The following is a 20,558-nucleotide window of genomic DNA, read 5'->3' on the forward strand; positions in this document are numbered from 1 at the left end:
GGAAAGTATTCAGACCCCTTCGCGTTTTCCACATTTTGTTACGATACAACATTATTCTAAAATTGATTAAATTGTTTTTTTCATCAACCTACACACAATACCCCATAATGACAAACCAAAAGCAGTTTTTTAGACATTTTAAAAAAGGTATTAAAAAAATAACTGAAAAACCACATTTACATAAGTATTCAGACCCTTTACTCAGTACTTTGTTAAAGCACCTTTGGCATCGATTACAGCCTTGAGTCTTCTTAAGTATGACGCTACAAGCTTGGCTCACCAGTATTTGGGGAGTTTCTCCCATTCTTCTCTGCAGATCCTCTCAAGCTCTGTCAGGTTGGGTGGGGAGCGTCGCTGCACAGCTATTTTCAGGTCTCTCCAGAGATGTTCGATCAGATTCAAGTCCAGGCTCTGGCTGGGCCACTCAAGGACATTCAGAGACTTTTCCCGAAGCCACTCCTGTGTTGTCTTGGCTGTGTGCTTAGGTTCGTTGTCCTGTTGGAAGGTGAACCTTTGCCCCAGTCTAAGGTCCTGAGCGCTCTGGAGCAGGTTTTCATCAAGGATCTCTTTGTTCTTTGCTCCGTTCATCTTTCCTTCGATCCTGACTAGTCTCCCAGTACCTGCCTCTGAGAAACATCCCCACAGCATGATGCTGCCACCTCCATGCTTCACCGTAGGGATGGTATTGGCCAGGTAATAAGCGGTGCCTGGTTTCCTCCAGACGTGACGCTTGGCATTCAGGCCAAATAGTTCAATCTTGGTTTCATCAGACCAGATAATCTTGTTTCTCATGGTCAGAGTCCTTTAGGTGCCTCTTGGCAAACTCCAAGCAGGCTGTCATGTGCCTTTTACACTACAATAAAGGCCTGATTGGTGGAGTGCTGCAGAGATGATTGTCCTTCTGGAGATGATTGTCCATCTCCACAGAGGAACTCTGGAGCTCTGTCAGACTGACCATCGGGTTCTTGGTCACCTTACTGACCAAGGCCCTTCTCCCCCGATTGCTCAGTTTGGGCGGGCGGCCAGCTCTAGGAAGAGTCTTGTTGGTTCCAAACTTCTTCCATTTAAGAATGATGGAGGCCACTTTGTTCTTGGGGACCTTCAATGCTGCAGAAATGTTTTGGTACCGTTCCCCAGATCTGTGCCTCAACACAATCCTGTCTCCGAGCTCTAAGGACAATTCCTTCGAACTCATGGCTTGGTTTTTGCTCTGTCATGCACTGTCAACTGTGGGACCTTATATAGACAGGTGTGTGCCTTTCCAAATCATGTCCAATCAATTGAATTTACCACATGTCCAATCAAGTTGTAGAAACATCTCAAGGATGATCAATTGGAACAGGATGCACCTGAGCTCAATTTCGAGTCTCATATCAAAGGGTCTGAATACTTATGTAAATAAGGTATCTGTTTTATTTTAAATAAATGTGCAAAGATTTCGAATAACCTGTTTTCGCTTTGTCATTATAGGGTATTCAAATCAAATCTAATTTTATTGGTCACATTCACATGTTTAGCAGATGTTATTGCGGGTGTAGCGAAATGCTTGTGTTTCTAGCACCAACAGTGCAGTAATATCTAACAATTCACAACAATACACACAATTCTAAAAGTAAAAGAATGGAATGAATATATAAATATTAGGATGAGCAATGTCGGAGTGGCATAGACTAAAATACAGTAGAATAGAATACAGTATATACATATGAGATGAGTAAAGCAAAAATATGTAAACATTATTAAAGTGACTAGTGTTCCATTATTAAAGTGGCCAGTGATTCCATGTCTATGTATACAGGGCAGCAGCCTCTAAGGTGCAGGGTTGAGTAACCGGGTGGTAGCCGGCTAGTGATGGCTATTTAACAGTCTGATGGCCTTGAGATAGAAGCTGTTTTTAATTCTCTCGGTCCCAGCTTTGATGCACCTGTACTGACCTCGCCTTCTGGATGATAGCGGGGTGAACAGGCAATGGCTCGGGTGGTTGTTGTCCTTAATGATCTTTTTGGCATTCCTGTGACATCGGGTGCTGTAGGTGTCCTGGAGGGCAGGTAGTTTGCCCCCGGTGATGCGGTGGGCAAACTGCACCACCCTCTGGAGAGCCCTGTGGTTGCAGGCGGTGCAGTTGCCGTACCAGGCGTTGATACAGCCCGACAGGATGCTATCAATTGTGCATCTGAAAACATTTGTGAGGGTTTTAGGTGCCAAGTCAAATTTCTTCAGCCTCCTGAGGTTGAAGAGGCGCTGTTGCGCCTTCACCACACTGTCTGTGTGGGTGGACCATTTCAGATCGTCAGTGATGTGTACGCTGAGGAACTGGCAGCTTTCTACCTTCTCCTCTGCGGTCCCGTCGATGTGGATAGGGGCGTGCTCCCTCTGCTGTTTCCTGAAGTCCACGATCATCTCCTTTGTTTTGTTGACATTGAGTGAGAGGTTATTATCCTGGCACCACACTCCCAGAGCCCTCACCTCCTCCCTATAGGCGTTCTCGTCATTGTTGGTAATCAGGCCTACTATTGTTGTGTCTGCAAACTTGATGATTGAGTTGGAGGCATGCTTGGCCACGCAGTCATGGGTGAACAGGGAGTACAGGAGGAGGCTGAGAACACACCCTTGTGGGGCCCCAGTGTTGAGGATCAGCGAAGTGGAGGTGTTGTTTCCTACCTTCACCAACTGGGGGCGGCCCGTCAGGAAGTCCAGGACCCAGTTGCACAGGGCGGGGTTCAGATCCAGGGCCCCGAGCTTAATGATGAGCTTGGAGGGTACTATTGTGTTGAATGCTGAGCTATAGTCAATGAACAGTATTATTACATTTACATTTTAGTCATTTAGCAGACGCTCTTATCCAGGCATTCCTCTTGTTCAGATGATATATTTTAGTAAACTATTGGATAACCAAAGATAAATCACAGACGTGACGAACATATAGTGAGGATTCTCTGTTGCTAGGCAAGATTGTGTGTGTGTGTGAAGTGGGAATCTGACCTAGGGTCAAATTGCTCGCTCTTACCTAAATCCATGGCTGTCTTACCTTATCAGAGACTGAAACCAGACTGTTGCCTAATGCATCTCTCCTCAAACAAAGGTTCTGAGAGCGGAGCCAAAGTTGAACAGCGTTTAGACTAGTCATGAGTAATTACAGCATGACGGGAGGGAAGAGGAGTAGGTTTGGGTATGTTTGAAAGATTAAGTGTGAACCTGTCATGTCCAACAATCAATCTTCAGGTCAAGCTCAGGAGAGCTGGGGTTGAACAGAGTTTAAACTAAACATGAGTGTTTTTGCAAGATAAGGGATTGATTGATTGTATTACTATTGATTCTGAACTGAATAAAAGTTGAATTTAGCCGCCATCATAGACAAAGGGAGTGAGCGGAGCGATAGAGAGCAGGAAACTGAAGAGGGAGGGGTTTTGGGCTAGGAGGGATGTGAATGGGACTATATAGATGGGGAGCAGAGAGAGAGAAGGGAGGCTACTCTGCAGACCAGCCCGGCTTTGTTGGATTGTAATAAAGTCAATCTTGATTCTACAAAATCTCTGGAAGAACTTTGATTTATAATAAAGTATAGTGATTCTCTCTCTCTCTCTCTCTCTCTCTCTCTCTCTCTCTCTCTCTCTCTCTCTCTCTCTCTCTCTCTCTCTCTCTCTCTCTCTCTCTCTCTCTCTCTCTCTCTCTCTCTCTCTCTCTCTCTCTCTCTCTCTCTCTCTCTCTCTCTCTCTCTCTCTCTCTCTCTCTCTCTCTCTCTCTCTCTCTCTCTCTCTCTCTCTCTCTCTCTCTCTCTCTCTCTCTCTCTCTCTCTCTCTCCATACACTAAACTTTTATCATACTGGCTGGTGCCATAAGACTGTAGTCTCCTCTCTGTTCCTCTCCCCCACACCTCCTGCTGTGTTCACAAGAATAGCAGTCCACAACTCTCTGACCCAGTGAAGACGCATGGGGAGAGCAAGATGGATAGAATGAGAAGAGAGGCAAAAGATGACAAGAATGACAGAGTTAGAGAAAGAACACAGTGATTCATCAAGACTAACACACACAGGGGAAAGATGAGAGGATATTGGAAATGTAATCAAAGCCTATTGGATGATAAAAAAAATTTAACTAAGACAAACGAATTTATAACTGACTTTTTCCGACATAACATAGGTACAGCAAATCCCCTTATTGTATGGGACGCCTTTAAATGTGCCTTTAGAGGCCATGCAATTCAGTACTCATCTCGAAAACAAAAACAATTCAGGTCAAAAGAGTTTCTATTAACAAAGGAAATAGAAAGTCTAACAGAACAGATAGATGGCAATAAAAACTGTAACATAGAGGCTCAGAATAAATTAGAGACAAAAAGAAATGGAGAAACTTATTCAAGAAAGATCAAGTGTAATATATTATAAAAATAAAGCAAACTGGATGGAATATGGGGAAAAATGCACCAAATTATTTTTTAATCTTCAACATAGGAATGCTACCAAAAATAATTTTATGAAACTGGTTACAATTGACGGAGACACCCATGATTCACCAAATGATATTTTGAAGGAGGAAACAAAATATTTTAAGCATATGTTATCGTTTCAGTCGCCTCCATCTCCTCTAACTGAAGCTAATTGTAGAGATTTTCTAGCAAATTAGTAAGATTGTCTCACCCAATGTTCAAGAATGGCCTTTTTCCCTTTATTCAGATTACAACCTCTCACTTACAGTTATTTGAAAAGGAAATCATCTCCCAAATATCACTATTTCTAAAACAAGCCATAGAAAGTTTGTTGCAATTTCAATTTAATCCTCCAGAAACGACAGAACAAATAATGCAACAAATATTGTGGTTAAACTCAAATATACTAATTGACAAAAAAACTTTTTTTTTTACAAAATGTTTAAAAAAGGTATAATCTTCGTAAATGATATCATCGGTAGGACTGGTGGAGTTATGTCGCACATGCAGCTAACAAAAACATATAGAAATGTCTGCTCTACCCAAAATTATAACCAAATAATTGCAGCCTTACCGCAAAAATGGAAGAGGAAAGTGGAAGGGGAGAAAGTAAGGAACTTGTCTGTCGGCCTTGCATTAAAGAACATAATTGGTTAAGGAAAACTGTGATAAATAAAAAAGTATACCAGTTTCATTTAAGGACCAAAGGATTGACAGCCGTCCCATATAGATTGCAAAATAGTTGGGAAGAGATATTTGACGTACCGATCCCATGGCATAGTGTTTATGAACTGATACGCAAAACGACACCGGATTTAAAAATTTGAATCTTTCAATTTAAATTATTATATAAAATTCTTGCTACCAATAGAATGTTATTTATATGGGGGATACAATCTTCCCAACTCTGCAGATTTTGCTGCGAAGAGACAGAATCATTAGATCATTTGTTTTGGTACTGTCCATTTGTAGCTTGTTTTTGGACACAGGTCCAGGAATGGCTAAAGGATTGCAATATTTACCTGGAGCTAACCTTGCAGATAGCATTACTGGGTGATCTGAAAAGTCATAGTCAATCGATCAATAATATAATAATACTTTTAGCAAAAATGTTTATTTTCAATTCACAATCTGTAGAAACAATGAGAATAGAAAGGTTCAGAACTTTTGTAAAACATCACAGTACAGTTGAAAAATGTATGGCAAATAGAAATCCTATATGGATGGTGTTAAGAGATAGATGGGTGGTGTTGAATGGAGTTGAAGGATGGGACTAATAACAACTAACAACAAATAATAACAAGATAACTAATAATGTAAGCATACTGTGTCCATAATAAGTATATAGGTTGTAGGTTGGGAGCTTTTGTGAAAGAGCACAGTTATAAAGATATGGCATATAGAAGCAAACCGGATGGACATCATGAAAATGAATCGGAGAGGTTGAGAGTAGAAGAAGATCAGGAGCAAAAACAAATAAAATATAATTATTGTAAAATTGAATGTGTCCATAAAATGTAGATAGTAAGTATAAGCTGGAAGTAGAGGCCTAAGCATTGTTGTTCACTAGTTTACTCCAATTAGGGAAAGGGTGGTGGGGTTGGAAAGTAATAAAGGGGAATATATATTTTTTAAAGGATATGTATGTATGTATGTATGTATGTGGGTATGTATGTGTGTATATGTGTATATACACTGCTCAAAAAAATAAAGGGAACACTTAAACAACACAATGTAACTCGAAGTCAATCACACTTCTGTGAAATCAAACTGTCCACTTAGGAAGCAACACTGATTGACAATAAATGTCACATGCTGTTGTGCAAATGGAATAGACAACAGGTGGAAATTATAGGCAATTAGCAAGACACCCCCAATAAAGGACTGGTTTTGCAGGTGGTGACCACAGACCACTTCTCAGTTCCTATGCTTCCTGGCTGATGTTTTGGTCACTTTTGAATGCTGGCGGTGCTTTCACTCTAGTGGTAGCATGAGACGGAGTCTACAACCCACACAAGTGGCTCAGGTAGTGCAGCTCATCCAGGATGGCACATCAATGCGAGCTGTGGCAAGAAGGTTTGCTGTGTGTGTCAGCATAGTGTCCAGAGCATGGAGGCTCTACCAGGAGACAGGCCAGTACATCAGGAGACGTGGAGGAGGCCGTAGGAGGGCAACAACCCAGCAGCAGGACTGCTACCTCCGCCTTTGTGCAAGGAGGAGCAGGAGGAGCACCGCCAGAGCCCTGCAAAATGACCTCCAGCAGGCCACAAATGTGCATGTGTCTGCTCAAACGGTCAGAAACAGACTCCATGAGGGTGGTATGAGGGCCCGACGTCCACAGGTGGGGGTTGTGCTTACAGCCCAACACCGTGCAGGACGTTTGGCATTTGCCAGAGAACACCAAGATTGGCAAATTCGCCACTGGCGCCCTGTGCTCTTCACAGATGAAACCAGGTTCACACTGAGCACATGTGACAGACGTGACAGAGTCTGGAGACGCCGTGGAGAACGTTCTGCTGCCTGCAAGTGGAAGTGATGCAGACAATTACATTGATGGAAGTTACAATCTATCTGCAATATTAAGCTGATCTACCCCCTTAAAAACAAAGATTACAAAAAAAAAAATTAAATGAGAGACAAACACACACAGGGGAAAGATGGAGAGACTAACACTGGGGAAAGATGGAGAGACTAACACAGGGGAAAGATGGAGAGACCAACACAGGGGAAAGATGGAGAGACTAACACACACAGGGGAAAGATGGAGAGACTAACACTGGGGAAAAATGGAGAGACTAACACACACAGGGGAAATATGGAGAGACTAACACAGGGGAAAGATGGAGAGACTAACACACACAGGGGAAAGATGGAGAGACTAACACACACAGGGGAAAGATGGAGAGACTAACACACACAGGGGAAAGATGGAGAGACTAACACACACAGGGGAAAGATGGAGAGACTAACACACACGGGGGAAAGATGGAGAGACCAACACACACAGGGGAAAGATGGAGAGACTAACACACACGGGGGAAAGATGGAGAGACCAACACACACAGGGGAAAGATGGAGAGACTAACACTGGGGAAAGATGGAGAGACTAACACTGGGGAAAGATGGAGAGATCAACACACACAGGGGAAAGATGGAGAGACTAACACTGGGGAAAGATGGAGAGACTAACACACACAGGGGAAAGATGGAGAGACTAACACACACAGGGGAAAGATGGAGAGACCAACACACACAGGGGAAAGATGGAGAGACTAACACACACAGGGGAAAGATGGAGAGACTAACACACACAGGGGAAAGATGGAGAGACTAACACACACAGGGGAAAGATGGAGAGACTAACACACACAGGGGAAAGATGGAGAGACTAACACACACAGGGGAAAGATGGAGAGACCAACACACACAGGGGAAAGATGGAGAGACTAACACACACAGGGGAAAGATGGAGAGACCAACACACACTGGGGAAAGATGGAGAGACTAACACACACAGGGGAAAGATGGAGAGACTAACACACACAGGGGAAAGATGGAGAGACCAACACACACAGGGGAAAGATGGAGAGACTAACACACACAGGGGAAAGATGGAGAGACTAACACACACAGGGGAAAGATGGAGAGACTAACACACACAGGGGAAAGATGGAGAGACTAACACACACAGGGGAAAGATGGAGAGACTAACACACACAGGGGAAAGATGGAAAGACTAACACACACAGGGGAAAGATGGAGAGACCAACACACACAGGGGAAAGATGGAGAGACTAACACACACAGGGGAAAGATGGAGAGACTAACACTGGGGAAAGATGGAGAGACTAACACACACAGGGGAAAGATGGAGAGACCAACACAGGGGAAAGATGGAGAGACTAACACAGGGGAAAGATGGAGAGACTAACACACACAGGGGAAAGATGGAGAGACTAACACACACAGGGGAAAGATGGAGAGACCAACACACACAGGGGAAAGATGGAGAGACTAACACACACAGGGGAAATATGGAGAGACTAACACACACAAGGGAAAGATGGAGAGACTAACACACACAGGGGAAAGATGGAGAGACCAACACACACAGGGGAAAGATGGAGAGACTAACACACACAGGGGAAAGATGGAGAGACTAACACACACAGGGGAAAGATGGAGAGACTAACACTGGGGAAAGATGGAGAGACCAACACACACAGGGGAAAGATGGAGAGACTAACACACACAGGGGAAAGATGGAGAGACCAACACACACAGGGGAAAGATGGAGAGACTAACACACACAGGGGAAAGATGGAGAGACTAACACACACAGGGGAAAGATGGAGAGACTAACACACACAGGGGAAAGATGGAGAGACCAACACACACAGGGGAAAGATGGAGAGACTAACACTGGGGAAAGATGGAGAGACTAACACACACAGGGGAAAGATGGAGAGACTAACACTGGGGAAAGATGGAGAGACTAACACACACAGGGGAAAGATGGAGAGACTAACACTGGGGAAAGATGGAGAGACTAACACACACAGGGGAAAGATGGAGAGACTAACACTGGGGAAAGATGGAGAGACTAACACACACAGGGGAAAGATGGAGAGACTAACACTGGGGAAAGATGGAGAGACTAACACACACAGGGGAAAGATGGAGAGACCAACACACACAGGGGAAAGATGGAGAGACTAACACACACGGGGGAAAGATGGAGAGACCAACACACACAGGGGAAAGATGGAGAGACTAACACTGGGGAAAGATGGAGAGACTAACACACAGGGGAAAGATGGAGAGACTAACACTGGGGAAAGATGGAGAGACCAACACAGTGGAAAGATGGAGAGACCAACACAGGGGAAAGATGGAGAGACCAACACAGTGGAAAGATGGAGAGACCAACACAGGGGAAAGATGGAGAGAATAACACAGGGGAAAGATGGAGAGACCAACACACAAGAGTTAGATTAGAACGAGAAGACAGGCAAAGAAGGAAGTAAAAAGGAGAGCGGGAGGGAGGAGAGAGGCTGAAGGAGGGAGGGAGGGAGGGAGGAGAGAGACGGAATGAGAGAGGGAGGGAGGAGAGAGGCAGAAGGAGGGAGGAGAGAGGCTGAAGGAGGAAGGGAGGGAGGAGAGAGGCTGAAGGAGGGAGAGAGGGAGGTAGGGAGGAGTGAAGCTGAAGAGGAGAGGGAGGAGAGAGAATGTAGGAGGGAGAGAGGGAGGGATGAGGAGAGAGTCTGAAGGAGAGAGGGATGGAGGAGAGAGGCTGAAGGAGAGAGGGAGGGAGGAGAGAGGCTGAAGGAGAGAGGGAGGGAGGGAGGAGAGAGGCTGAAGGAGAGAGGGAGGGAGGGAGGAGAGAGGCTGAAGGAGAGAGGGAGGGAGGAGAGAGGCTGAAGGAGAGAGGGAGGGATGAGGAGAGAGGCTGAAGGAGAGAGGGAGGGAGGAGAGAGGCTGAAGGAGAGAGGGAGGGAGGGAGGAGAGAGGCTGAAGGAGAGAGGGAGGGAGGAGAGAGGCTGAAGGAGAGAGGGAGGGAGGTAGGGAGGAGTGAAGCTGAAGAGGAGAGGGAGGAGAGAGAATGTAGGAGGGAGGGAGGGAGGAGAGAGGCTGAAGGAGAGAGGGAGGGAGGAGAGAGGCTGAAGGAGAGAGGGAGGGAGGAGAGAGGCTGAAGGAGAGAGGGAGGGAGGAGAGAGGCTGAAGGAGAGAGGGAGGGAGGGAGGAGAGAGGCTGAAGGAGAGAGGGAGGGAGGAGAGAGGCTGAAGGAGAGAGGGAGGGAGGGAGGAGAGAGGCTGAAGGAGAGAGGGAGGGAGGGAGGAGAGAGGCTGAAGGAGAGAGGGAGGGAGGGAGGAGAGAGGCTGAAGGAGAGAGGGAGGGAGGAGAGAGGCTGAAGGAGAGAGGGAGGGAGGAGAGAGGCTGAAGGAGAGAGGGAGGGAGGAGAGAGGCTGAAGGAGAGAGGGAGGGAGGGAGGAGAGAGGCTGAAGGAGAGAGGGAGGGAGGGAGGAGAGAGGCTGAAGGAGAGAGGGAGGGAGGAGAGAGGCTGAAGGAGAGAGGGAGGGAGGAGAGAGGCTGAAGGAGAGAGGGAGGGAGGGAGGAGAGAGGCTGAAGGAGGGAGGGAGGGAGGAGAGAGGCTGAAGGAGAGAGGGAGGGAGGAGAGAGGCTGAAGGAGAGAGGGAGGGAGGGAGGGAGGGAGGGAGGAGAGAGGCTGAAGGAGGGAGGGAGGGAGGGAGGAGAGAGGCTGAAGGAGAGAGGGAGGGAGGGAGGGAGGGAGGAGAGAGGCTGAGGGAGGGAGGGAGGGAGTAAGTCCCTGCAGTAATTGACTGACAGTAAACACAGCAGTGCTGAGTCCTCTGGTATTTCTAGGAAATGTAATTTGTCTGATTCATCCATGTTGTCTGCAGTGGGAGAGTGGCAATTCAACCTGACAACCTGCAATCACAGCCTGAGATGGGTTTTTTCTATTACGTTTCACTTGTGTCAAATAAGGGCCGCCCTAAAAACAGGACATTTCAATGGCAAAATGTCAATACATTACAATGTATTTATGGCGTGATAGGCTTTTTCCTATAGTTTTCCACTTGTGTCACAAAAGGGCCTTAAGATATTTCAGTAGCAACCTGTCAATATGTTATAATTGTATTCATGGCGTGTTTTACCGTGCTGTGTATTTGTCATGTATTGATCAGTCATTTCTAGGAGCCAGACGTGTGTAATTGTAATCCGCGATCGATAAAGCTGTTCTCACTTTGAATTGGATAAATGAAAGGAAAAAAGACATTTGGGTTTCAAAGATAATGTTAGATATGGGAAGTTATTTCCTCTTTCTGTACCAAGTTTCATCCTCCTTTTATGTTTCCCTTTTCATCTTAAGTCTTTAATAGACATATCGATGAGCATTGGCATTACTGTCATAGCATCAATGAGTTAGTTCACTGTGGTAAAAATGTGAATAAATAGATACATCAAAATGGTCACGTTTTTATAAGAAGGGGATTATCAAGGTTTTTAAATCTTGTCAGAAAATGCACCTTTTAGAAATAGGTCTAAAGTCAGAAGTACTAGGAATATATATACAGTACCAGTCAAAAATAAAGTTCTTTATTTTGACTATTTTCTACATTACAGAATAATAATGACGACATTAAAACTATGAAATACCGCATATGGAATCATGTAGTAAAATGTAAAATATATATTTTATAATTGAGATTCTTCAAATAGCCACTCTTTGCCTTGATGACAGCTTTGCACACTCTTGGCATTCTCTCAACCAGGTTCACCTGGAATGCTTTTCCAACAGTCTTAAAGGAGTTCCCACATATGCTGAGCACTTGTTGGCTGCTTTCCCTTCACTCTGCCGTCTGATTCATCCCAAACCATCTCAATTTGGTTGAGGTCGGGTGATTGTGGAGGCCAGGTCATCTGATGCAGCACTCCATCACTCCCCTCTGAACAGTTGATGTTGAGATGTGTCTGTGACTTGAAATCTGTGAAGAATGTATTTGGGCTGCAAATTCTGAGGCTGGTAACTCTAATGAAAAAAGACATCTTTCACTGATTTGGGTTTCAAAGATAATTGTATATATGGGAAGTTATTTCCTGTGGCGGTCCTCATGAGAGACAGTTTCATCATAGTGCTTGATGGTTTTTGCGACTGCACTTGAAGAAACGTTCAAAGTTCTTGAAATGTTCCTTCATGTCTTAAAGTAATGATTGACTGTCGTTTCTCTTTGCTTATTTGAGGTATTTTTGCCATATTATGGACTTGGTCTTTTACCAAATAGGGCTATCTTCTGTATACCCCCTCTACCTTGTGACAACACAACTGATTGGCTCAAACGCATTAAGAAGGAAAGAAATTCCACAAATTAACTTTTAAGAAGGCACACCTGTTAATAGAAATGCATTCCAGGTGACTACCTCATGAAGCTGGTTGAGAGAATGCCAATAGTGTGCAAAGCTGTCATCAAGGCAAAGGGTGGCTATTTGAAGAATCTCAAATGTAAAATATATTTTGATTTGTTTAACACTTTTTTGGTTACTACATGATTCCATATGTGTTATTTCATAGTTTTGATGTCTTCACTATTATTCTACAATGTAGAAAACAGTAAAAATAAAGAAAAACCCTTGAATGAGTAGGTGTGTCCAAACTTTTGAATTGGTAGTATATATATATATATATATATATATATATATATATATATAAATACATAAAGTGAGATTTTATATGACCATAGGAAATGTGGATACAGCAATGTGTGTTTGACTGAATTAAGCCCAATGTCTTAGGTCCTACATTTTAGGAGGGTTTGGAAACATAACAAACAGTGGCATAACCACTATATTGTGTGTTTTTTCGTAAATTACTTTGTACATAATGTTGCTGCTACCGTCTCTTATGACGGCGATTACTCACCTTGAACTGGACAAATAATTTTTCTTTAATGAGTCGGACGAGAGGGATTTGCTCCAGACACCCGACAGGGCCCGTCATTCGCAGTAGAAAGAAAAGGAGATATCGTGGAAGGAGATCGGGGTGCCTGGTAAGGAGCCGGCGACGAGTGGCTAATCTACCTTTGCCATCGATACTATTGGCCAACTTACAATCGCTTGATAATGAAGTGGACGAACTACAGGCACGTATATCCTACCAACGGGACATTAAAAACTGTAATATCTTATGTTTCACAGAGTCGTGGCTGAACGAAGACATGAATAACATACAGCTGGCGGGTTATACACTGTATCGGCAGGATAGAACAGCAGCCTCTGGTAAGACAAGGGGTAGCGGTCTATGTATATTTGTAAACAACAGCTGGTGCACGATATCTAAGGAAGTCTCGAGGTTTTGCTCGCCAGAGGTAGCGTATCTCATGATAAGCTGTAGACCACACTATCTACCAAGAGAGTTTTCATCTATATTCTTTGTAGCTGTCTATTTACCACCACAAACCGATGCTGGCACTAAGACCAAACTCAAAATAACTGTATACGGCCATAAGCAAACAGGAAAACGCACATCCAGAGGCGGCGCTCCTAGTGGCCGGGACTTTAATGCAGGGAAACTTAAATCCGTCTCACCTCATTTCTACCAGCATGTTAAATGTGCAACCAGAGGGGAAAAAACTCTAGACCACATTTACTCCACACACAGAGATGCTTACAAAGCTCTCCCTGACTGAGTCTGTAATATCAAGCAGACCACCATAGTCCCTGTGTACAAAGCTCTCCCTCACCCTCCATTTGGCAAATCTGACCATTATTCTATCCTCTCGATTCCTGCTTACAAGAAAAAACTAAAGCTGGAAACACCAGTGACTCGGTCAATAAAAAAGTGGTCAGATGAAGCAGATGCTAAGCTACAGGACTGTTTTGCTAGCACAGACTGGAATATGTTCCGGGATTCTTCCGATGGCATTGAGGAGTACACATTACATTTTACATTTTAGTCATTTAGCAGACACTCTTATCCAGAGCGACTTACAGTTAGTGAGTGCATACATTTACACCACATCAGTCATTGCCTTCATCAATAAGTGCATCGATGACGTCGTCCACACAGTGACCGTACGTACATACCAGAAGCCATGGATTAAAGGCAACATCCGCACTGAGCTAAAGGGTAGAGCTGCCGCTTTCAAGGAGCGGGACTCTAATCCGAAAACTTATAAGAAATCCCGCTATGCCCTCCGACGAACCATCAAACAGGCAAAGCGTCAATACAGGACTAAGATCGAATCGTACTACACAGGCTCAGACGCTCGTCGGATGTGGCAGGGCTTACAAACTATTACAGACTATAAATGGAAGCACAACCACGAGCTGCCCAGTGACACGAGCCTACCAAACAAGCAAAATTACTTATATGACCTCTTCGAGGCAAGTAACACTGAAACATGCATGAGAGCATCAGTTGTTCCGGATGACTGTGTGATCACGCTCTCCGTAGCCGTTGTGAGTAAGACCTTTAAACAGGTCAACATTCACAAGGCTGCAGGGCCAGACGGATTACTAGGACGTGTACTCCAAGCATGCGCTGACCAACTGGCAAGTGTCTTCACTGACAATTTCAACCTCTCCCTGTCTGAGTCTGTAATACCAACATGTTTCAAGCAGACCACCATAGTCCTTGTGCCCAAGAACACTAAGGTAACCTGCCTAAATGACTACCGACCCGTAGCACTCACGTATGTAGCCATCAAGTGCTTTGAAAGGCTGGTCATGGCTCACATCAACACCATTATCCCAGAAATCCTAGACCCACTCCAATTTGTATACCGCCCCAACAGATCCATAGATGAAGCGATCTCTGTTGCGCTCCACACTGCCCTTTCACACCTGGACAAATGGAACACCTATGTGAGAATGCTATTCATTGACGTTCAACACCATAGTGCCCTCAAAGCTCATCACTAAGCTAAGGACCCTGGGACTAAACACCTCCCTCTGCAACTGGATCCTGGACTTCCTGAAGGGCTGCGTGCTCAGTCCCCTCCTGTACTACCTGTTCACTCATGAATGCATGGCCAGGCACGACTCCAACACCATCATTAAGTTTGCCGATGACACAACAGTGGTAGGCCTGATCACCGACAACGACGAGACAGCCTATAGGGAGGAGGTCAGAGACCTGGCTGTGTGGTGACAGGACAACAACCTCTCCCTCAACGCGATCAAGACAAAAGGAGATGATTGTGGACTACAGGAAAAAGAAGAGGACCGAGCACGCCCCCATTCTCATCGACGGGGCTGTAGTGGAACTGGTTGAGAGCTTCAAGTTTCTTAGTGTCCACATCACCAACAAACTAACATGGTCCAAGCACACCAAGACAGTCGTGAAGAGGGCACGACAAAACATATTCCCCCTAAGGAGACTGAAAATATTTGGCATGGGTCCTCAGATCCTCAAAAGGTTATACAGCTGCACCATCGAGAGCATCCTGACTGGTTGCATCACTGCCTGGTATGGCAACTGCTCGACCTCCGACCGCAAGGCACTACAGAGGGTAGTGCGTACGACCCTGCCATCCAGGAACTCTATACCAGGCGGTGTCAGAGGAAGGCCCTAAAAATTGCCAAAGACTCCAGCCACCCTAGTCATAGACTGTTCTCTCTGCTACCGCACGGCAAGCGGTACCGGAGCGCCAAGTCTAGGTCCAAGATGCTTCTAAAGAGCTTCTACCCCCAAGCCATAAGACTCCTGAACATCTAATCAAATGGCTACCCAGACTATTTGCTCACCGTTCTTGTGATCATTTTGACCCCACGGGGTGAGATCTTGCGTGGAGCCCCAGATCGAGGGAGATTATCAGTGGTCTTGTATGTCTTCCATTTCCTAATAATTGCTCCCACAGTTGATTTCTTCAAACCAAGCTGCTTACCTATTGCAGATTCAGTCTTCCCAGCCTGGTGCAGGTCTACAATTTTGTTTCTGGTGTCCTTTGACAGCTCTTTGGTAAAGGCCATAGTGGAGTTTGGAGTGTGACTGTTTGAGGATGTGGACAGGTGTCTTTTATACTGATAACAAGTTCAAACAGGTGCCATTAATACAGGTAACGAGTGGAGGACAGAGAAGCCTCTTAAAGAAGAAGTTACAGGTCTGTGAGAGCCAGAAATCTTGCTTGTTTGTAGGTGACCAAATACTTATTTTCCACCATAATTTGCAAATAAATTCATAAAAAATCCTACAATGTGATTTTCTGAATTTTTTTTCCTCATTTTGTCTGTTATAGTTGATGTGTACCTATGATGAAAATTACAGGCCTCTCTCATCTTTTTAAGTGGGAGAACTTGCACAATTGGTGGCTGACTAAATACTTTTTTCCCCCCGCTGTAGATGGGAATTCACAAAAGCGGAAAAATGATTTGCCGGTCTATTTCGGCAGCTTATGCCAACTCATTTTGTCGAAGTACAAAGACAATTAACTTCCAAGGTGCCAAACAATCATTCAATGACATAGAAAATGGCAGGCGGTACAGGTTTATAAGAGAGGGTGGCTGACGGTACCTCGAGTGTACCTGGGAGAGCAGAGAGTTGCCTGATTCAAAGTGGTCTTTCTGGAAACTGTCGCACTCAAGGAGCTGGTCTGCCAGTCTGATAATAAACAGAGCTTTCATCCCTCTGACGAGTGAGGACAAACAGATGGGCCGTTCTCGCCGTTCTCGCCCCCCCCCTCCTCCTCTCTCTCGCTCCCTCTCCTTCCCTCACTCCCCCCTTTCCTCTCCTCCATCTCTCTCTGCAGCGCCCTGTCGGACACCCGTCTGTTTCTGGACGGTCATCTGCTCATGACTCACCACCTCTCTCCCAGACAGCGCCTTCCTTTATTTCTGTTAGTAGTGAAAGGTTAGAGAGGAAGGATGAACTAGCTCGCTGACGAACACTGGCACCAGAGTAACACGTTAATACATAACTACATATAAAATGCTTATGTATACTGTAAAAAAAAAAAAAAAACGCTACATGTAACAATTTCAATGATTTTACTGAGTTACAGTTCATATAAAGAAATCAGTCAATTGAAATTCATTAGGCCCTCCTAATCTATGGATTTCACATGACTGGGAATACAGATATGCATCTGTTAGTCACAGATACCTTTAAAAAAAGTAGGGGCGTGGATCAGAAAACCAGTCAGTATCTGGTGTGACCACCAATTGGCTCATCCTTCGCATAGAGTTGATCTGGCTGTTGATTGTGGCCTGTGGAATGTTGTCCCACTCCTCTTTAGTGGCTGTGTGAAGTTGCTAGATATTGGTGGGAACTGGAACACGCTGTCGTACACGTCGATCCAGAGCATCCCAAACATGCTCAATGGGTGACATGTCTGGAGAGTATGCAGGCCATGTAAGAACTGGGACATTTTCAGCTTCCAGGAATTGTGTATAGATCCTTACGACATGGGGCCGTGCATTATCATGCTGAAACATGAGGTGATGGCAGAGGATAAATGGCACGAATATTGGACTCAGGATATTGTCACGATATTTATGTGCATTCAAATTGCCATCGATAAAATGCAACTGTGTCCGTAGCTTATGCCTTTCCATAACCCCACCGCCACCATTGGGCACTCTGTTCACAACGTTGACATCAGCAAACTGCTCACCCACACGACGCCATACACGTGGTCTGTGGTTGTGAGGCCAGTTGGACGTACTGCCAAATTCTCTAAAACGACGTTGGAGGCGGCTTATGGTAGAGCAATGAACATTCAATTCTCTGGCAACAGCTCTGGTGGACATTCCTGCAGTCAGCATGCCAATTGCACGCACCTTCAAAACTTCAGCCATCTGTGGCATGTTGCGTTTATATTTTTGTTCAATATATTTCTTATGAATGTGTTATGAAATACTTTATATAGCTACATCGTGCACTTAAGTATTCATGAAATGCTTATGTACTGCTTAAGAATTGATGAAGTCCTTATTTACAGTGCATTCGGAAAGTATTCAGATCCCTTGACCTTTTTTGTTACGTTACAGCCTTATTCTAAAAATGATTAAATAAATGATTTCCTCATCAATCTACACACAATACCCCATAATAACAAAGCAAAAACAGGTTTTTAGAAATGTGTGCAAATTCATTACAAATAAGAAACAGAAATACCTTATTTACATAAGTATTCAGACACTTTCCTATGAGACTCAAAATTAAGCTCAGGTGCATCCTGCTTCCATTGATCATACTTGAGATGTTCCTACAACTTTATTGGAGTCTACCTGTGGTAAATTCAATTGATTGAACATGATTTGGAAAGGCACACACCTGTCTACATAAGGATCCACAGTTGACAGTGCATGTCAGAGCAGAAACCAAGCCATGAGGTCGAAGGAATTGTCCGTAGAGCCCCCAGACAGGATTGTGTCGAGGCACAGATCTGGGGAAGGGTATAAAAAATGTTCTGCAGCATTGAAGGTCCCCAAGAACACAGTGGCCTCAATCATTCTTAAATGGAAGAAGTTTGGAACCACCAAGACTCTTTCTAGAGCTGGCCGCCTGGCCAAACTGAGCAATCGGGGGATAAGGGTCTTGGTCAGGGAGGTGCTAGCAGATGGATCTTCGTTGTCGTCGCAACGGGAAGCCTGTTGAAACAGACGATTACGTCGGCAGACCAGTCGTGATGGATCGGCAGGGCTCCATGTCGACACTAGGAGGTCCCGTTCGGTTGACAGAGAGGTGGATAGCCGGGAGATGGGCCTGGCTCAAGGCTAGCTCAAGGCTAACTGGTTCTAGCTTCGGGACAAGTGGTGATTAGTGGTGATTAGCCAACAACAACATCCATTCGGTTGCAGCTAGCTAGTTTTGATGATCCGGTGTTAAGGTCCAGTGATTCAGTGATTCCGGCAGAAAATCCGAAATGCTCTGGGTCGATAGAACGCTGTGCAGACTGGCCGATAATTGTCCAGGCTAGAGCTGGCTGGTAGGTAGTGCCCATGGACAGTGGTGAAGACCGCTAACGGTGGCTAATAGCAATAGCTAATAGCAAGTAGCTAGTTAGCTGGCTAGCTGGCTAGTTTCAGCCGTGGGTTCTTGATAAAAGGTATGAAGAAATAATAGAATCCGTTCCACATTGGGTGAGGCGGGTTGCAGGAAAGTATATTTAGTTAAAGGATGGAAAGTGAGATAGAGAAATAATTTTTTTTTTAAAACTAAAAACAAACAAAAAAACAGGCTATTTACACGAGGACACAACATAATACACGACCGTACTGCTATGCCATCTTGGATCAAGGTACTGTAGGTACTCTTCATGTAAAGTGTTAGGCTACCGATAAGGGTGTATGGAAGAACTTACTAGCTAGCTAATACTACCACACTGGGTTTTGTAGCCATTTAAGAGGTAAGCTAATGCCATTACACTCAGTGGGGTATATTATTATCAAAGTAATGAATGGATAGAATAGCCGTCTACGCATTCAATGCTACATTGTTGCCTTGCAAACGATGACTCCCTAAAGCAGACTGCTCCACAGCCTGAAGGGAACGATACTGTCAAAACAAGGTGTAAGCTGGGGATAGAATGAATCATTTAATGAACAATAAGTGAGGGGGGGGGGGGTTCTTGCAATGTAGCTAATGTACTCACACCGCCTGGTGACACCGCTAACACACTTCTGCTCTTCTTCATCCTCAGTGGTGTCAGTCAGTCACTCTCTTCTTTCATAAACGCCTCCTTTATCCCACCTGACGCACCTGACGAGAGGGAGGGAGGGAGGGAGGGAGGGAGGGAGGGAGGGAGGGAGGGAAAAAAGTTAGATAATCACACACTCCATCATTGGTCTCCTTATGACAGACATTTCGTGGAATATTTTGTCCGTCAGATAACTGGAGTGGGTTCAGCTGACAGCTGAGTATTATGCATTCCATTGACGAACAGGGATAACAGGGTAACACTTTACTTGAATGATTCCTACATAGCTTGACATGTGTAGGTAGGCTATATGTACTGCTTATGAATGTGTTATGAAGTGCTTATGTAGGTCCTCTTTAAGAAAAGTGTTAAGCTACCAATAAGAGGGATGTCGGAGGACTTGGACAACTAACTAACTAAACTAGTGATTCAGTGGGTAGTAATAGAGTGACTTCCGAAACAAAGAGAGTACAAAGCAAGAGGCTACTATTTTTAGAATTGGATTTCACGCAGCTATCACGTTGCATGACAATGGAGCGATCCACGGGCATAATGTGCTGATGCTTCACAGTATCTCTGAACAAGATCAGCCTCTTGGTATCTTTGATGTGACCATAAACTTGTTCTACTTACCCAGAGTCAGATGCGTGCAGTATGAGGGAAGTATGAGGGAAGTTAGCAGTAGTCTTTTCGAGTCAATGCTAACTAGCGTTAGCGCAATGATGATGTCTACAGGTACGGTAGCATTGCTACTAAATGCCAGAATCTCACAGTGTCCCTTTAAGTGATGAAGTTATCATAAGTGGTAGGATGACTTCCGACACAAACCCAAGAGAGTATAAGGCAAGAGGTCTCTTCTAGGACTTTTACGTCACGCAGCTATCATATCGCTTGAGAGTAGAGCGAACACCAGATTACATGCACCAGAGGAGGCTGCTGAGGGGAGAACGGCTCATAATAATGGCTGGAACGGA

General features: G+C 44.7%; 1 protein-coding gene across 1 annotated transcript in view; it reads right to left on the bottom strand.

The window, feature by feature from the left end:
• Positions 1 to 20,558, bottom strand: part of LOC311147066 (3',5'-cyclic-AMP phosphodiesterase 4B-like) — a 108,794-nt gene that overhangs the window by 75,711 nt on the left and 12,525 nt on the right. The window contains exon 2 of the mRNA XM_084183684.1: positions 19,540 to 19,646. Within this exon, the coding sequence (XP_084039810.1) occupies positions 19,540 to 19,581 (42 nt within the window). The 5' untranslated portion in view covers positions 19,582 to 19,646. The remainder of the gene's footprint in view (positions 1 to 19,539; positions 19,647 to 20,558) is intronic.

Source organism: Coregonus lavaretus, assembly GCF_964263955.1.
Source record: "Coregonus lavaretus genome assembly, chromosome: 19".
Classification (NCBI taxonomy): domain Eukaryota; kingdom Metazoa; phylum Chordata; class Actinopteri; order Salmoniformes; family Salmonidae; genus Coregonus; species Coregonus lavaretus.